General features: G+C 31.3%; 1 protein-coding gene across 4 annotated transcripts in view; it reads left to right on the top strand.

The window, feature by feature from the left end:
• Window positions 1–1,475: 1,475 nt before the first annotated feature.
• LOC124362530 (transmembrane protein 41B) overlaps window positions 1,476–15,552 on the top strand; it is a 32,630-nt gene continuing 18,553 nt past the window's right edge. Inside the window, exons 1-2 of one of the 4 annotated variants that reach the window (XM_046817117.1) lie at window positions 1,476–1,614; window positions 13,552–13,672. In XM_046817117.1, coding sequence (XP_046673073.1) covers window positions 1,581–1,614; window positions 13,552–13,672 — 155 coding nt within the window. In that variant the 5' untranslated portion in view covers window positions 1,476–1,580. Of the gene's footprint in view, window positions 1,615–6,156; window positions 6,444–6,501; window positions 6,657–11,731; window positions 11,847–13,551; window positions 13,673–15,552 lie in introns of those variants that run through there. The other 3 variants (XM_046817118.1, XM_046817115.1, XM_046817116.1) reach the window with 3 other exon arrangements.

The raw sequence follows: 15,552 nt of genomic DNA, 5'->3' as shown, positions 1-15,552 counted from the left end.
TTTCATTAGTACGGTCTAAAATGGAATTGGGTACAATCATCTTGTATCCACATGAAAATTATTTTCCAGCGTTAATAGAAATTGTCCAAAAGAATTTCTCAAGATGTTTGTATTATAATAATTTTACCGCATAATCACATTTATCACTTATTCTGAATTACTTGTCGTATTCCGTATCGACTCACTTGCCAATGGGCGGAAAGTTATTTGTTTATTTTATCTCCATAGTCTAGTAACTGGATCACTTGATGATGTGTTACACGAGCATCTGATTAATGTCGTCCCATGTTTCCATCTTTCGCAGCCGCCACTTGTTCCATACAAGCTTCTCTCATACAAATCTAGGATATTACTCTCCTTTAAACATAACTTCTAAGCTTTTCTATTTGTATTCTTATGATCTAGATACATTTACCTTGTCCAAACATCATTTGGCAGGAAATCTGAGATATTACTCTCCTATAAACATAATGTCTAAGCTTTTCTATTATTGTATTCTTATGATTTAGATACATTTACCTTGTCCAAAACGATTTGGCAGGAATTTATATTGATTATTTTGCATTTTAAACTACTTAAGTTATTACATTTTTGTTGATATATTTTCAATTATTCTTCTACGTATATACTTAATACTTCACTATTCTGTCTCTAGATTGACAGTATCCAGTCAACAAGTTATAATTTATTTACAACTACCACCTTGACTATAAGGTACATACTATGTCAAATATTCAAGGCTACAACAATATAAATGTTTCAAATTGATGCCTACACTAGTAAATACATAAAAATGTGACAACATGTAATAAATAATAATAATTATGTAATATAGTTATACATATCAGTTAATGAAAATCAAACAATTAAAACTGACAACTAATATCTACATCATCTTTGCAATTATGGGTTATAGTCGTATTACACTTATCAATTTTGAGTTTACACGTGTGGTTATCCTAGTTAAAAAAATTAAATTATTAAGCACTATTTTTGACCTTGTTCCTTAAAAGTATGCTCAAATTCAACATTACATTATGGTAACCAAAGAGTGAATACGTTTAACATCACTCGATGTATGGATTCCGTCGATATTAGATTGTTCAAGTAATATAGTGATACGCAATTTGCTTTATTTCATAAATGGTATCATGCTATAAAATGTTGTCATTAATAAATTTATTTTACATAACAGTTTTAAGTACAGTACTTATTTAAGCTATACTGAACGAAGGAGTATTTATTGCCATTAGATATAGTTTACAATGTTTAATATTTAAAGCAAATTACAAATTAATCTAATTATTTACAATAATATTACATATTCGTTTAATTAGTTTAACAGTTCTACGCACATTCTATGTTTTGCCCCAAATAGATAATCTTCTGAGGTAGTTGACCTTTGATATTTGATAATGTAATCAATTGTTCATAAGCATAAGAGAAAGACATAGACTGTTTCGATTGAATGACATTGTTTTACTATTTACTATGTATTCCTCAAATTGTTGTTTTATTACTGTAGAAGTGATAATACTGAGTTTAATTCTTCAAACTAATTGATCTATTTCTATTACTAAATGATACCTTTGTTTATGAACCAAGAAACGTTTGGTGAGTTATATAGTCACAAATCAAAACATTAAGTAATATACTGTTCTAAAATCAAACATTAATTGTATTTATGTAATCTGCAGAAAAAGATCTCAGTAGTTTTCATTCACTACAATATAATACAGAAAATGTCCTACTTATGTTAGGGTTTTATTACTGTACTATTAGTAACTATGTAAATAAAAGGTGTATTTTTGAGAATTATATAAATCTTTATGCCTTGAGATAAATTAAAACCATAAAATTTAGACTCGATGACTCGGTAACTTATGCACCCATATAAAAATTAAAAAGGCAGTCGCGGGACTGGCCGACAGAAGTGAGTACTTTCATAATGAGCTGTGAATATATATCTTGAAAAAGTACGATTGTTAATTATTAAATAGTTATTTTTTTATATAAAAATATCAGACATTAAATTCTTTAGCATAAAAAGTGTTCGATTTTCAAGTATTTTATACATAGTTTTGTAATATGTTTTCATATTTCAAATATTACAATCATCACTGACATCTAAATATTAAAGTAATAAATACTTATATACTTTCTTTATTAGCGTTTATATTATTTTCTATAATTTGGTCAGTATTTTTCTCACTACAGACTTTTATTTCCGAAATAATTACTTCATTTTCGTTGTCATTATATTCTAATAATAAAATTATGGGTTTATAATAACTGAAATAAGAAATACCAACTATGGAATAAAATCTTGCTAAATATCTTATAAACACAGCATCTGTTGTTGTTCCATATCTCGTTGTACTTATATTTTTACTGTTTGACATCGTTAAATTTATTGACGTGACAACGTCAATTAGGTTGCGGCTCGGAGTCACTCATGAAAAAGTGTAACGCCCGGTAACGTTACGATGCCCGTCCAGTGGGTCCGCCGCACGGGATCCGCACGGGATAAAGCAGATAACTGTGGGTCCGCCGCACGGGATAAAGCAGATAACTATGTTTATTCGTGAAAATGTGGAGTGCTTAGATTCGTCATTTACAACAACTACAACAATAAAGGTAAATAATTGTACACTGATATTTCATTATCGTAAACTATGATTGATTGATTAATTGTTAGATTGACACAAAAGTTGAGAAACTGAGTTTATAGGTTATGTCATACTATTGACAAATGTTGATAGTGTTAAGTAAATTATTAGTTTAAATCACTCTGCAATCAATCGTAATTCAGTCGATTGAGAAGAAACAGCGCGTATTGCTAGTCAAACATTTAAAATAACAAATTATAACCTCTAACCTGTCATAACAGTGTGACCAAACAAACGAACTAAACCGACCAATCACCACGCGCGGAGTTAGAATTTAACTGTGTTTAGCAAGAATTTCAAATTCCAATTTTAGTAAATGTTTTATTCAACTTTACCATTTACAATAACAAATTTTAATTAATTTCAAATTATGTACAATGTTTTAGTAAACAAAATATATTTCTATAGTTAAAATTTGTGCAATTCTTATTTTCATTCAATTCCTTGTTCCTATTGTGCAATTTAATAATATTCATATCAATAAATATTCTACCGAGAAAAAGACGTTGTCACGTAAAAATCTTTGCCCGTAAAACCGACTTTACAGGCAACCATAATTTTTTTTATTTTTTTAAAAGTCCATTTTAAATACCTCAGGAGTTTGACCTAGAGAAATCTCAGAAAAATAAAAATTATATTATAACAAAGTACTAAAAACTAATTTCAAGACGTTTGTGATATAAAATTGATTTACCTACACTGTAAACTACAGTTATTCACACATACCACCATAACCTTTTTATTAGTACGCGATTTAGAACATTTGAGGTTATCCTGAGAATAAAGTTTTCCGCAACCCTGTAGGCTATCTCAATAAATCTATTTTTTTTTTTTCAAAAACGTTAAAGAACAATTAATTTGTGTTTAAAATAGTGAGTTTCGTCTAAACAAGACTGTCGCCCTATAACTTTTAATATGTTTAATAAATTTAATTTGTTACCTACTGAAATCAATCAATTTTTATAGATTTAATAATACAATTACTTTTATTAAACAAAATATGCAAAAAACTTTATTTAAATTGTATTTTGATTATCAAGTAAGAACGTAGAAACACAGACATCAAAATTTTGATGGGTCGCCCCTAGCGGCTAGATAGCGAACATAATTACCAAAATTTAAAATCTGGATCCAAAGATAGTGTGAATTAGTGTGAATGCGTGAAATGTAAGTCTGACTGTGTGTGAGTGTGTAGAGTATTTGCTGTTTGAATATATGACGACTGCTATACAATGTTATATATTGTCTAAAAGCAATAAAGAAATGATTTGATTTGATTTGACATGCATGACGTGGCGTTACATGTCGCGAAAAGTGTTCCCCTGTGCGGCTGTGCAAAACATAGATCCATACTCCGCCAAAAGAAGTAGTCACTTCAATAATAAAATTGTACAGAAATGGTTCAACTGAGCGATCCATGGTCCAGCCATTTACTTAATTAATTCTTAAAAGTGTTTACAGAAAAACTCCCAAATTATAAATGATTTTTCCGCATCTTCACTTGTTTGTGTTTATATCAATATAGTGTATTTAAATAATAGTAATGAGTAAGATTCAAACCGAAGATAGTATAAAAGGTTGATACTAGGGCATTTACATCAGTCTCTGTAGTGAATAGACCTGTAGCATTAATAATACAATTTTGATCTTGAAAATATATTACCATCTGGTGTACTAAATTATGATGTTACAACGATGGATCTATAAGTAGAATAATAATGTTTAACTGTTTAGTGGACGTAGTAATCAAACCTTCTTCTACGAACTATATTGTCTAAGGAAAATAATTCGGTCGGTTCTTGATCTTTGAGGCACTGTATAATGTATTAACATGCGTTAATGCGGAAGACGTCTTACTGTAAACAGGAACGATAGTAGGCCTAAATAGTTGGTCTCACTCAGAATAGCCTTCACAGTGGCTCTGTTATGATTAAAATATTACAATACATTAAAATATTACTATTTGTAAAATGCATATTAAGCTCTATGAGGCATAGAGTATAAAAGGAAAAATAATGGTAGGAAATATTTCTAGAAGCACATTTGATATTAACTAAAAAAATGATTATTGTATAATTTCTAACTTTGATATTTTTATAAATTCGTTGGGTATTAGCTGTTATTTACCTTACTTAAACTACTACAAGTTTCAAACGATTTATTATTTTTAATATTTATGTAATATTAATAATATTACAAATTTAAAAGATGTTTCCTTACTTCCAATATTAAAATGAATATGAGTGAAACAAAATAGTACAATCTTCGCAACAATGTGTCAATGGTATAAATTAATCATGACTCAGGTAATCATTATAAAAAATAACTATGGATATAAAACACAGCTTATAATGCCGTGTTGTGGTTTTAATTATCCTTCATAGCCTCTAACGAGTTAATCTTTTATGGACAAATAAGTGTACTCCTCATTTCGAGAGGATCTATAATTTCATATTTTCGTATCTGTATCTGATGACTTGGCGGAAACCATCTAAAATACAAGATATGTTTGGATCACTTGCTCTTAACAGATAAGAAAACTAAAATTATATAAATAGTGTAAAAATAAGGTACAAAACATCTTCCTTTAGGTAGAAGACGTTATATTTCATAATTAATCTGTGTCATAAACATACAAATAATATTAATTATTAGGTTTTAATTAATGTTGGTATGAAACACAAAGTTATTCCTTAATGAAATGAATTTTATGAAAATACGGTTTATGACATTCATTGACATTCCTTTATATGGATTAAGTACATATTAGCTCTAATGAGATCAGCTCTGTCGATTTATGCTTAGGCGTTGTCCATAGAATACAGGAGGTCATCATACTTTTGAAATTTGCATCTGTGGTAATCGTTGGATAAAAAATTGTCTTAAATTGAATTAATAGTACTTTGTATTATATTCCTGTTTACACTACCAGGCTCAATCTTATAGTTTGACTGATATGAAAATACTTCATTTTTTGATGACACTATATACTCATCATTAGCCAATATCTTACATACATTTTTCCTAGTTTTATTGATGTCAATTTTTCTTACCTTACATATACTTTTCACTTATAGTTATTATATTACAATAATAATTACAATGTAAGGGTAATATTAATTGAATTGTAACTTTAAGGAAAGGGAAAAACATGTTGTTAGAACACAATTTAGTGTTGTCATACTGCAATAAATGATTATTATTATCATGTATGAAATATCGTTTTGCAAGTTATTGCATTATTATTAATTTTTAAATATAAAATACTAGTCATTTAAATTAATATCCAGTGTTACTGAAATCTGTTAACTATAATATATTTTTTCGTACCCCTTATAGTACAGATTGTACACGCCATGATTCTTGATTTTATGCCCAATCCTATGGTTACCTTGGCAAATCATCTGTTGCTAAGTTGACGCGTAACAGCTGATTAAAAAACAAAAGCGTGTATGTAATGTATGTACCGAATGAATATATTAGCCTATATCAATTTTGTGTCTGGAACGGTGTGTGTATGTGATTAGTTGATAAGTTGATTACAACTCTAGTTGTAGTAGTGTCGTATGGTAGGAGTATTGAATACAGTGTATTCACGTTTTATTGTGTCTGGTGATGTGTTAATGACATATGTTATTTAATATTTTAGATACTATTTGTGGTTGAAATATCGTTTGTACGTTACCGAGTGTAGACATCAGAAAGGTGTTTGTACTATTTTGATTTTCTGGATCTACTTCTTAGCCAAAATGGGAAGTGAAAGGGTTGACACAGGTGAACTAAATAATATTCAGTGCTCTGAAATTTCCTCAACTTCAAGTCCTAATTATAGCCCCATTAATGATCAATCCTCAAGACCTAACCCTATGTCAGACCATTACCTTTCAAGACCTAATTCCAGAAGAAGACCTTTATCTAGATCACAGAAACTTAATATAAGCATAGTTAATTTTTCAACTAGACAATTAGGCCTAGTTTCTAGATCCAGTAAGCTATTTAAATAATATTTATAAGAAATTTAATTTATAATTAAATTTTACATAGGTGTATGTTTACTTCTTCAGTATTAACAATATGCGCTAACTGAAGGCAAATAAGATGAATTTTTGGTAAATTTATTTAGTATAGCGATGTTGATACTGATTTTTTTTTAGGAAATACTAGTCTAGTTATTAGTGTAGTAAAATTTACACTACAGATAAAATGGGTAACTTAGGGTACGATAAGCGGACCCGGTTTTTTATATCGAAGAATATAATCATCGATACCTAATATTCGCATATCGAATCATAGACTATCAATCGATATAAAAGTAATAACAATCATATGTTTAAATTAAAATGTGAATTTAATTATAACAAATAATAAATGAACATAACCAAAATCAGGGAAACTCATAACTTTAACTAAATGAAACAGAACGAAAACGTTTTTACTAAAGTTGTGTCCACCATTACCTTCTTTTTTTTTGCATCTGAAGACGACCATGTTAGCTCCTCTGACAGTTACATTTGTTACCTTTCCACAAATATCACATAATGGATTCTTAGGTACTAACCCAACATCCTGAAGCCATAAAAAACATATTTTATCGTCTTTTAAAGCAATTTCGTGAAGCTTCCTAAGATTGACGGCCATTTTAATACACAATGTTACGTGAAATTTAAAATATTACCTTGTATTATTTGAAAGTGTTTACAGCTGTTCATATAGATTATTTAAGTTGTTAAAAATAATTCATCAGTATCGATTGATTATATCAATGGTTATGATTAAGTAATATCGTTTGCCAATTTCGATATAAAAAACCGGGTCCGCTTATTGGACCGTACCCTATTATTGTATTATATTGATGCCTTTCGGGCATTATTGCGTTAAGGAGCACGGGCATCAGGGGCATCACGTGATCTGGGATTCGACTTTTGCAAGCTCGAGTTAATTTTTTTTTTAAAAGAGCAAGCAGTGCGCAGCACTGCGCAAGCGGGCAAGCATCGTTGACAGTGATTTCGTACTAGTCTGCATAATTTCAGTAACTTATCACTTACCTTAATGAACATCCACTACAAAGGTGTGCCTTTACCACTACTGAACTAGGTGGTTAAGAATAGACACGGAGGAACAAAATAGTTCAAAATGGCGTCCCTTCATTATTTGAGAGAGCCGTGGAGTAATACCAAACTGTCAAATATGGATAGTGTTGCCAGAGGTACTGTCAAAAACAGAGTTTTCAGAGAATTTCAAAAAATCATAACTCCTTTGATTTTCGTTGCAGACGAATTTTTTTTACTATTATTTTCAGGAAAAATTGTAGTTTACAGGAAAAAAAATGAACATACCTTTCCATGGTCACGATATTGTAAATTGATACCGAATTTTTTAGTAAATTATAGTATTCTTTAGTATAGCGATGTTGATACTGATTTTTCTTTAGAAATACTAGTCTAGTTATTAGTGTAGTAAAATTTACACTACAGATAAAATGGGCAGGGTACGATAAGCGGACCCGGTTTTTTTATATCGAAATTGGCAAACAATAGTACTTAAATCATAACTATCGATATAATCAATCGATACTGATACTTATTTTGAACAATTAACTTAAATAATCTATATCAATCGAGCTGTAAACACTTACAAATAATACACATAGGGTAATATTTCAATTTTACTTAAGTAACATTGGATTATTAAAAATGGCAGTCAAAGTCCATAAATGGAAACAAATTTATAATAATTTAGTTAAATTCATTTTAAAAAATGGTTGTGCCATAATAAAACAATATGTACACAGAATAGTAGATTACATTAAACAGGCTCTTTCAATTAATTACATTTTCTCGCTGTAATGCAACTTTAGAGATAGTGGGGCGTAGTATGGAGGGATTTTTGTAATAGAAATATACCTACAGGGTTTGTCCGGAAAGTAATAGGACTGATTTTCTTTCGCCGAGACTGTACTTCGGAGCGTGCGCTCACCGCCTGGATTCGGTAGAGGGCGATCCTAGCTAACGAACAAGCGGCTGGTCAGTTGTCTCCGAGCACCTGAAGAGTCAGAACAGGCATTTTCACGTGACGTGTTTCTGTGAGTGGTGCAAGCTGAAAATGCAGCGTTCGTTAAAGAAGAGGTACACAATTAGATTCAGTGTGAAACTCGGTAAATCTGCGACAGAGACATTTGATATAATCAAGCAGGCTTACCCAGATGTTGCTTTAGCAAGAAGTGGTGTGTTTCGGTGGCACCAGGCCTTTTTGGAGGGCCGGGAAGAGGTCGCTGATGAAGACCGTGCTGGAAGACCTTCGACTTCGACAAACACCGACAATGTGACTCGTGTGCCCAAAGTTTTGAACTCAGACCGTCGACTAAGTATTCGTTTAATTGCCCAGATGTTACATTTACCGAAATCTGTCGTTCATGAAATCGTGACGGAGCATTTGAACATGCGCAAAGTGTGTGCGAAGATGGTCCCAAAAGTGCTCACTGGCGACCAGAAATTGCGGCTCACACCGCATTTCTTGTGAACAGCTACCTGACTAAGGCCGGCATCCCAACTCTTCCACAGCCGCCCTACAGCCCAGATGTGCCCCCCCCAGACTTTTTTTGTTTTCTCGCCTGAAAAGGCAAGCATTTTGAGACGACAGAGGAGATCCAAGCAGCTTGTACCGCGGCTCTCAAGGCTATTCCGGAGAATGGCTTCTGTGACGCGTTCAATGCTTGGAAATCGCGCTGGTAGCGCTGCATCGACGCAGAAGGAGCCTATCTTGAAAGTTTTTAAAGAATTGTAACGATTTGCTCAATACATTTTTTTTAATTGACTCAGTCCTATTACTTTCCGGACAAACCCTGTATGTGTTAACCAAGGACTCTTAGAATGTCCATGTAAAATGTTAGTACAATTGGTCAAGTAAATTATTGGTCTAGTAGTTTTTATGTAATTGAGTAACACATGCATGTGCTCACACACACATGCACACCATTAGATTTGTACATAATAATATATATTTATTTAGTTCAACTATACAAGTTCAGCAATGGTGTTTAAAACCAAGCCTGGATGGAAAATGTGATATTCCAGCAAGATACTGTTATGAATTCTGTTTAAAAATGACCAATATTTTATCAGACTGTCGAGTTTGCAAGGATATATGTAATAATTTAGATATTGGCTAAAAGAATAGGCAATAATAACATACATAATAAGTGCACACACCACTTGTGTTAGCCTACTGTACAAACTTATTAAAAGTCTATAACTCTCTATTAGCTGACAAGGTTAATGGATCATAACACCTGTTTAGTTTAATTACTTGTTTGAACACTTAATTTAAACTTGGCTTTCATAAAACGTCACATGCTTTCGAAACTGTATGTTCAAGACTTAAAATGAAGTATCGTATTTTTATTAGTTCAACTCAATACCTCCTTTATTATATTGTTGTCACTGCTTATATAATTTATTCTATAAGGATGTTATGACAACGATTGAAGGTGATTGAAAAAAAGTGTTTAAATAACAAATTTTCTTGTTTGGGTAAGGTTCCCAATGTGTTGTTCTTTGAAACAGTGTTGCAAAATATTAAAACACTTTGACTACCAGGCATTTAAAGTGTACTTTTACCTCCAGCCCAAGTGGCTTTCATCATTTTAGACGTTCGCTATCATATGTATATTTGATACACACAATAACTTTCACTCAGCCCATGTGTATTTTATTTATACACACGAAATGGTCATGTTTCTGCTGCTGTGTATAGCTTATCTGCACACCTATCATTACAACTAATGGCTCTTTATGTTGGTCTGGGCCCAGACTGCCACTGGTTGCAGTGGTCCGGGGATTGGCCACCAGGGGCAGCACTAGTCATTCAATGTTTTGGTTTACAAACAGAACAACAGAAAGAGGTTAGGAAAAGAGAGGTAGGTGCTCTCTTTGTTATGCATCAATTTGTGGACGTTCAGGCAGAAAAGAGGCATCGAAAAATCTGCACAAGTGAAAACGAAATGCAATGGTTGTTACAGTCAATACCTGTGTTTGGAATGTTTTTTCAAAACTCATAAATCAATGCCCAAATACACTCAGTAGGCCTTTAAAAATGGTTTTTTTCAAGATAAATTTTGTGCTGTAATGTTTTTTACTACTCTTATAAAATTACATTTGTGTTTACATTAGATTGTTTACTTATTTTCCTACATTGCACAAAAAATTTCAGGTTCTTAGGGTTTTTTGTCCCATCTTGCGTACATGATTTTATTACCCAGGCCCATGTGTATCATATTTTTACACACTTCATAAACAGCTCCCTATGGGCATTAGGCTATTTTTTCATGTATTCACATATTCCTGTACCCATTACCAGTACAATGAGACACTTGGACCATATTGGGTAGGTACTTAAATTTATAACATTTTTAAAGTATAATTTCACTGTGTATAAAAAAAATACACATGGGCCGCCCATGAACTTAAGTGCGTATATAAATAATACACATGGGAGTTAAAGTGTTAAGGTGAAAAAAGAGGAGCTGAATAAAATTCACAACACTATACATTAATCAGTACCCCCAGAATATTTTGGCTATTGATGAATTAGAAAATTATTTTCACTTATTAATAAACACTTATTACTGTAACCATATGGCCGAACATTAATTGATTCAATATTTTTTTAATGACTACTTTACTTTAATTACTTTCTTTCAGATCTAAGAGAACTTTTGAAATATAAAATGTTTACTGTACTAAATCTTATTTGTGTTTTTCAAATTCCTCCCATTTGTTTAACATCTCTGCATAGTGTTTTATATGTTCTAAACAGGAAAATGTACAGTGTTGTATATTTTACGATTCTAGTTAATATTTTATAGATTTTCAAATTCGATCTGAGCAAGTAGTAAAATATTGATCGTTAAGAGTAACTACTGTTGAAAAATATAATGGCCATGTTGTAACAAAATATCTATAGATAAGTGTGAACTATCAGGGCATAGAGAAATAATGCTATCACTGTAATATTTCACTCCTATCAAAACTTTTTCATTAAATTCTATATTGCAACACAGGGCACTAGTATGGTGAGTTGCTGGAATGTTATATCCATGTGTGTACTGTATATCATAATGTGCACAAACTTTTCATATGGTATGTGAAACACTATTACGTGTGCACAAATACATAACAGGTACGCATAAGGAAGCATACAAACATACACTACCTGTATTATACTATATGAGTACACTACAATTCTATATACTTTTTAGCAAGTTTTCTTATTGAAGCTTAATATTTTCTTAACATTACAATATAAGCTGCAATATTGATACATACAATTTTAGGAACTGGTATTCAAAGGTTTGAAGGTATTCAACAATATGAGTTTGTAATTTTATTTATTTATTGCCAAATTACCTTTCAGGAAGTAAGATATGAAGATTTTGTTTGGCAGGAAGGGTTATAAAAACATTCCAATTCAAAAAGATCGTCTTAACAAGTAACTTTTGTCCTATTTTAATTCTTCCGGTGTTTAGTAAAGAGTTTGGAAAGAAATTTCTGTGGATAATAATTCCAAATGATAATGCAATTTTTAATTTAGAGCACTTTGAGCTCAGGTAAACTTTCTAGTTAGTCCATCAACAATACTTTTCAAAATAGTGTTTGTAGCAAAAAATACGGATGGCTCTAAAACAAAAAGTGGCACAGGTGCTGGGATTGTGGGAGTGAGACAACACAGTGAGCTGGTGGTCTCTGTGGGTCCTTATCCCACAGTTTTTCACGCAGAAGTCACAGCCATTATGGAAATTTCCCTAGGAGGAGATTAAACATACAGAAAAGAACATTATCCACTATTGTTTTAGACATCCCAGCAACTATCATGAACATATTACCGTAAAAAACCAGCAAGTCTTTATTTTTCAACTTTTCAATTATTTGATATCCTTTCTTGAAGACTTGCTCTATTTGTATTCAGCCTTATTCAATACACAATATGTGGACTAGACTACATAGGGTAATCTAAAAACTTTTGTAGAGCAGAATTTTGCTTGGTGACATAAGGCATTATGCCTGTACTAACTCTAGCAAAGATGTCAATATGATTCTCAATTAGAGGAATGTAGCACTTACTGGCCAATAGGATTTCCCCCTCTTATTGGTCAGTCCTTATCTGAAGGATCAACATAAGTGCAAGGAAATTTGGAATATTGCTGTTGACAAAATTAATTACAATGGTCTATGGTGTCCCTCAGGGTTCTAAATTTATTATGTGTGTATTTGTTTATGTGTTTGAGTGAATTTAGTATTCTATCTGGGAAATTAATTCATTTTATAACCTTATTTTTCATTGTAGAATTATAGGAGGTGGCTCATTCTCCAGATATGATAAGCACACATAAAAATATCTTAAATATATTTATTCTAAACAGAAAAAAATCTCGAACTCTTTTGTACTTTATTGTTTGAATATTCAAAAAGTATACACTTTCTCAAGAAAAATTAAAAACTATTTGGATGCTTATTAATTATGCCATTACAGTTCTAAGGCATTTCCCATAATTCTATAACTAAAATTAAAGGCATAAAAATGAAATGTTAACATTTCTCTTATGGGGTAAAACTCTAGTTCTTTTCAGTACAGTCGGTCTGAAGGAGTTGTAAACATTAAATTACAGAGGGATATTAAAAAGTAGGCTGTACATTTTATTCTTCTTATACTATCTGGGGTTTTGCCTACTCATTTCCTTAAACTTGTGTCCATGTAGAGCCATTACATGTACTGTATATTTTATTCTGAAATATAAAAAATGTACAGCGCTCATTGGCAGTATGAAAATAATTGTATGGAATATAGTAAGCATACCATAATATATCATAGTGTTGTTCTGTTTCAGCCCAACTACAGATGTCAGAGAGTGTGAGCACCCGCTCTGCAGTCATCATCATAGCTTCCATCTTCGTCTGCTCCATTCTTGCTCTCACATACATCTACTTTAAGTTTCCTGAACTGGAGCCGTGAGTATTCTCATATAAGACAAGGTCAAATGAAATAGCCTACACTTTTATAATCAACGCTGATAATGGGAATAAAAATACTGGTGCAATTATTGACCATTTTTAAGGATTGCGTAGGAATCAAGAAATTTATTTCTAGAAGATTACGAATAAAGTGAGATGTAGGGTCACAAGTGCTAAGGTAAAGGGATATCAAGTTTGAAGAAGCATTTGAATGAGCCTGGGATGAATTTCACGTTATATTCAGGGGGTCCATAATTTCTCTATCAAACTTCACCATTTAATTTGTCAGGTCAAAGTAAATAAGAAATATCATGTAAAGTAAAGTCCTATCTTGCTTAGTTTACACTTTCTCTGTTTGTTTTTTTTTATAGGAAAAATGATATACTTGAATTCAATAGAGGTATAAAGTTTACTTTAACAAAATTTGTTACAGTCCAATTAAAACATATTTTGAAGAAATTTTATACAAATATTATATTAAGTTTAAAAATAGCAGTCATACAACAATTACAAACTGTAATTACTCAAAATCGAGAGATTTTATGTAAAGTTTGTAAGAATAGTAAAATATGGGTTATGTTAGGTAAACATTTTGATACCAAATTTATTTCGCTATGACAAATAATAACTGAACAGGAAAGGTTTTAACCCTTGCCGGCAAAATATTGCCGTCGGTGACATACGCGAAAGGCACCAGGCGACAATATATAGTTGCCTTGATATTCGTCGTTTTCTTAAATAAATACGACGTCAAATGATTAAAGTTTTATGTTTTTTTATTCCCTGGTATATTTGTAGATAATTAATATGAATATCATTTTTATTTCGTAATTGTCACGTGACATCATCAGCTGACTCGAGCTATTGTTGTTAATTCTTTATGCTCTAGTGTAATCGTATTATTGTATGCTGGATTCTTCTTCATTATTTTATTTTGTGGTTGTAAATATTAGTAGTGTTAGTAGTTACGTGCTTAGCTATTGTGTGTAGTAGTTACAATGACTGACAATTTGCGATCTCACGGGAATGAAATTGTGAGTAGCATATTTGTAAATAGAAAAAGTGTAAATAAATTTCAAATAAAATTGTGTAAATATTTCTTGGTAAATAGTGTTTTTAACTGTATTGAAACTGTTTATGGATCCTACAATCATCTGTTTACCGGTACATCCATAATGTGAATATTTATTTTAAGTTTCTTGAAGTTTAAGAGTCAGTTGCTGTATCACTTATAAAATGTTGCGAAGTACAATTATGCGTATATTTATACAAAATGTGTCATAAAAAATTTATTTATGAGAGAAATAACACAAAATTTTCTATGGTTGTTCCTTTCTAAATGTACAATATAATAAAATAGCTTCCCACAGTAAAATTATTTTTCATTTTTTAGTTATTTACAAAAAAAATGAAAAAATAAAATTTTTTTTTTTATGTAATCTAATAAAACATTTACTTACTTACTTACTGCCGTGGCTCTTGATACCCAAGGTGGTACTTTGCCTCGCCAACACACTGCCTCCAGATCTCTCTATCCATTGCCTCTTCTTCCCTTCTTCCCAGTTTTCTTATGTCTCTTCTGATCTGGTCTCGCCATCTCAACTCTTTTGAACTGTTTAATTAAAAAAAATAAAACATTATTTTTTTAAAATTTTAAATGACTTAAAACTACATCTATATTTTTTTTTTGTTGATAGTATATATCTATACGAGTAATTTGGTGCAACTATTAGGTCATTCTCTAATTTTTATGAAAAGTTATAAATCTAAGAGACTGCAAAATTGCCAATTTTAGCCTGGCACTTTTGACTAGTCACAAGGGGATATGATATGTGAAAAAATGTTGCAGCATCTCATATTTGGTCCTGGCCCTGAAA

Source organism: Homalodisca vitripennis, chromosome 5 (assembly GCF_021130785.1).
Source record: "Homalodisca vitripennis isolate AUS2020 chromosome 5, UT_GWSS_2.1, whole genome shotgun sequence".
Classification (NCBI taxonomy): domain Eukaryota; kingdom Metazoa; phylum Arthropoda; class Insecta; order Hemiptera; family Cicadellidae; genus Homalodisca; species Homalodisca vitripennis.
The sequence above is the reverse complement of the archived record's forward strand: the minus strand, read 5'-3'. Positions and strand labels throughout refer to the sequence as shown.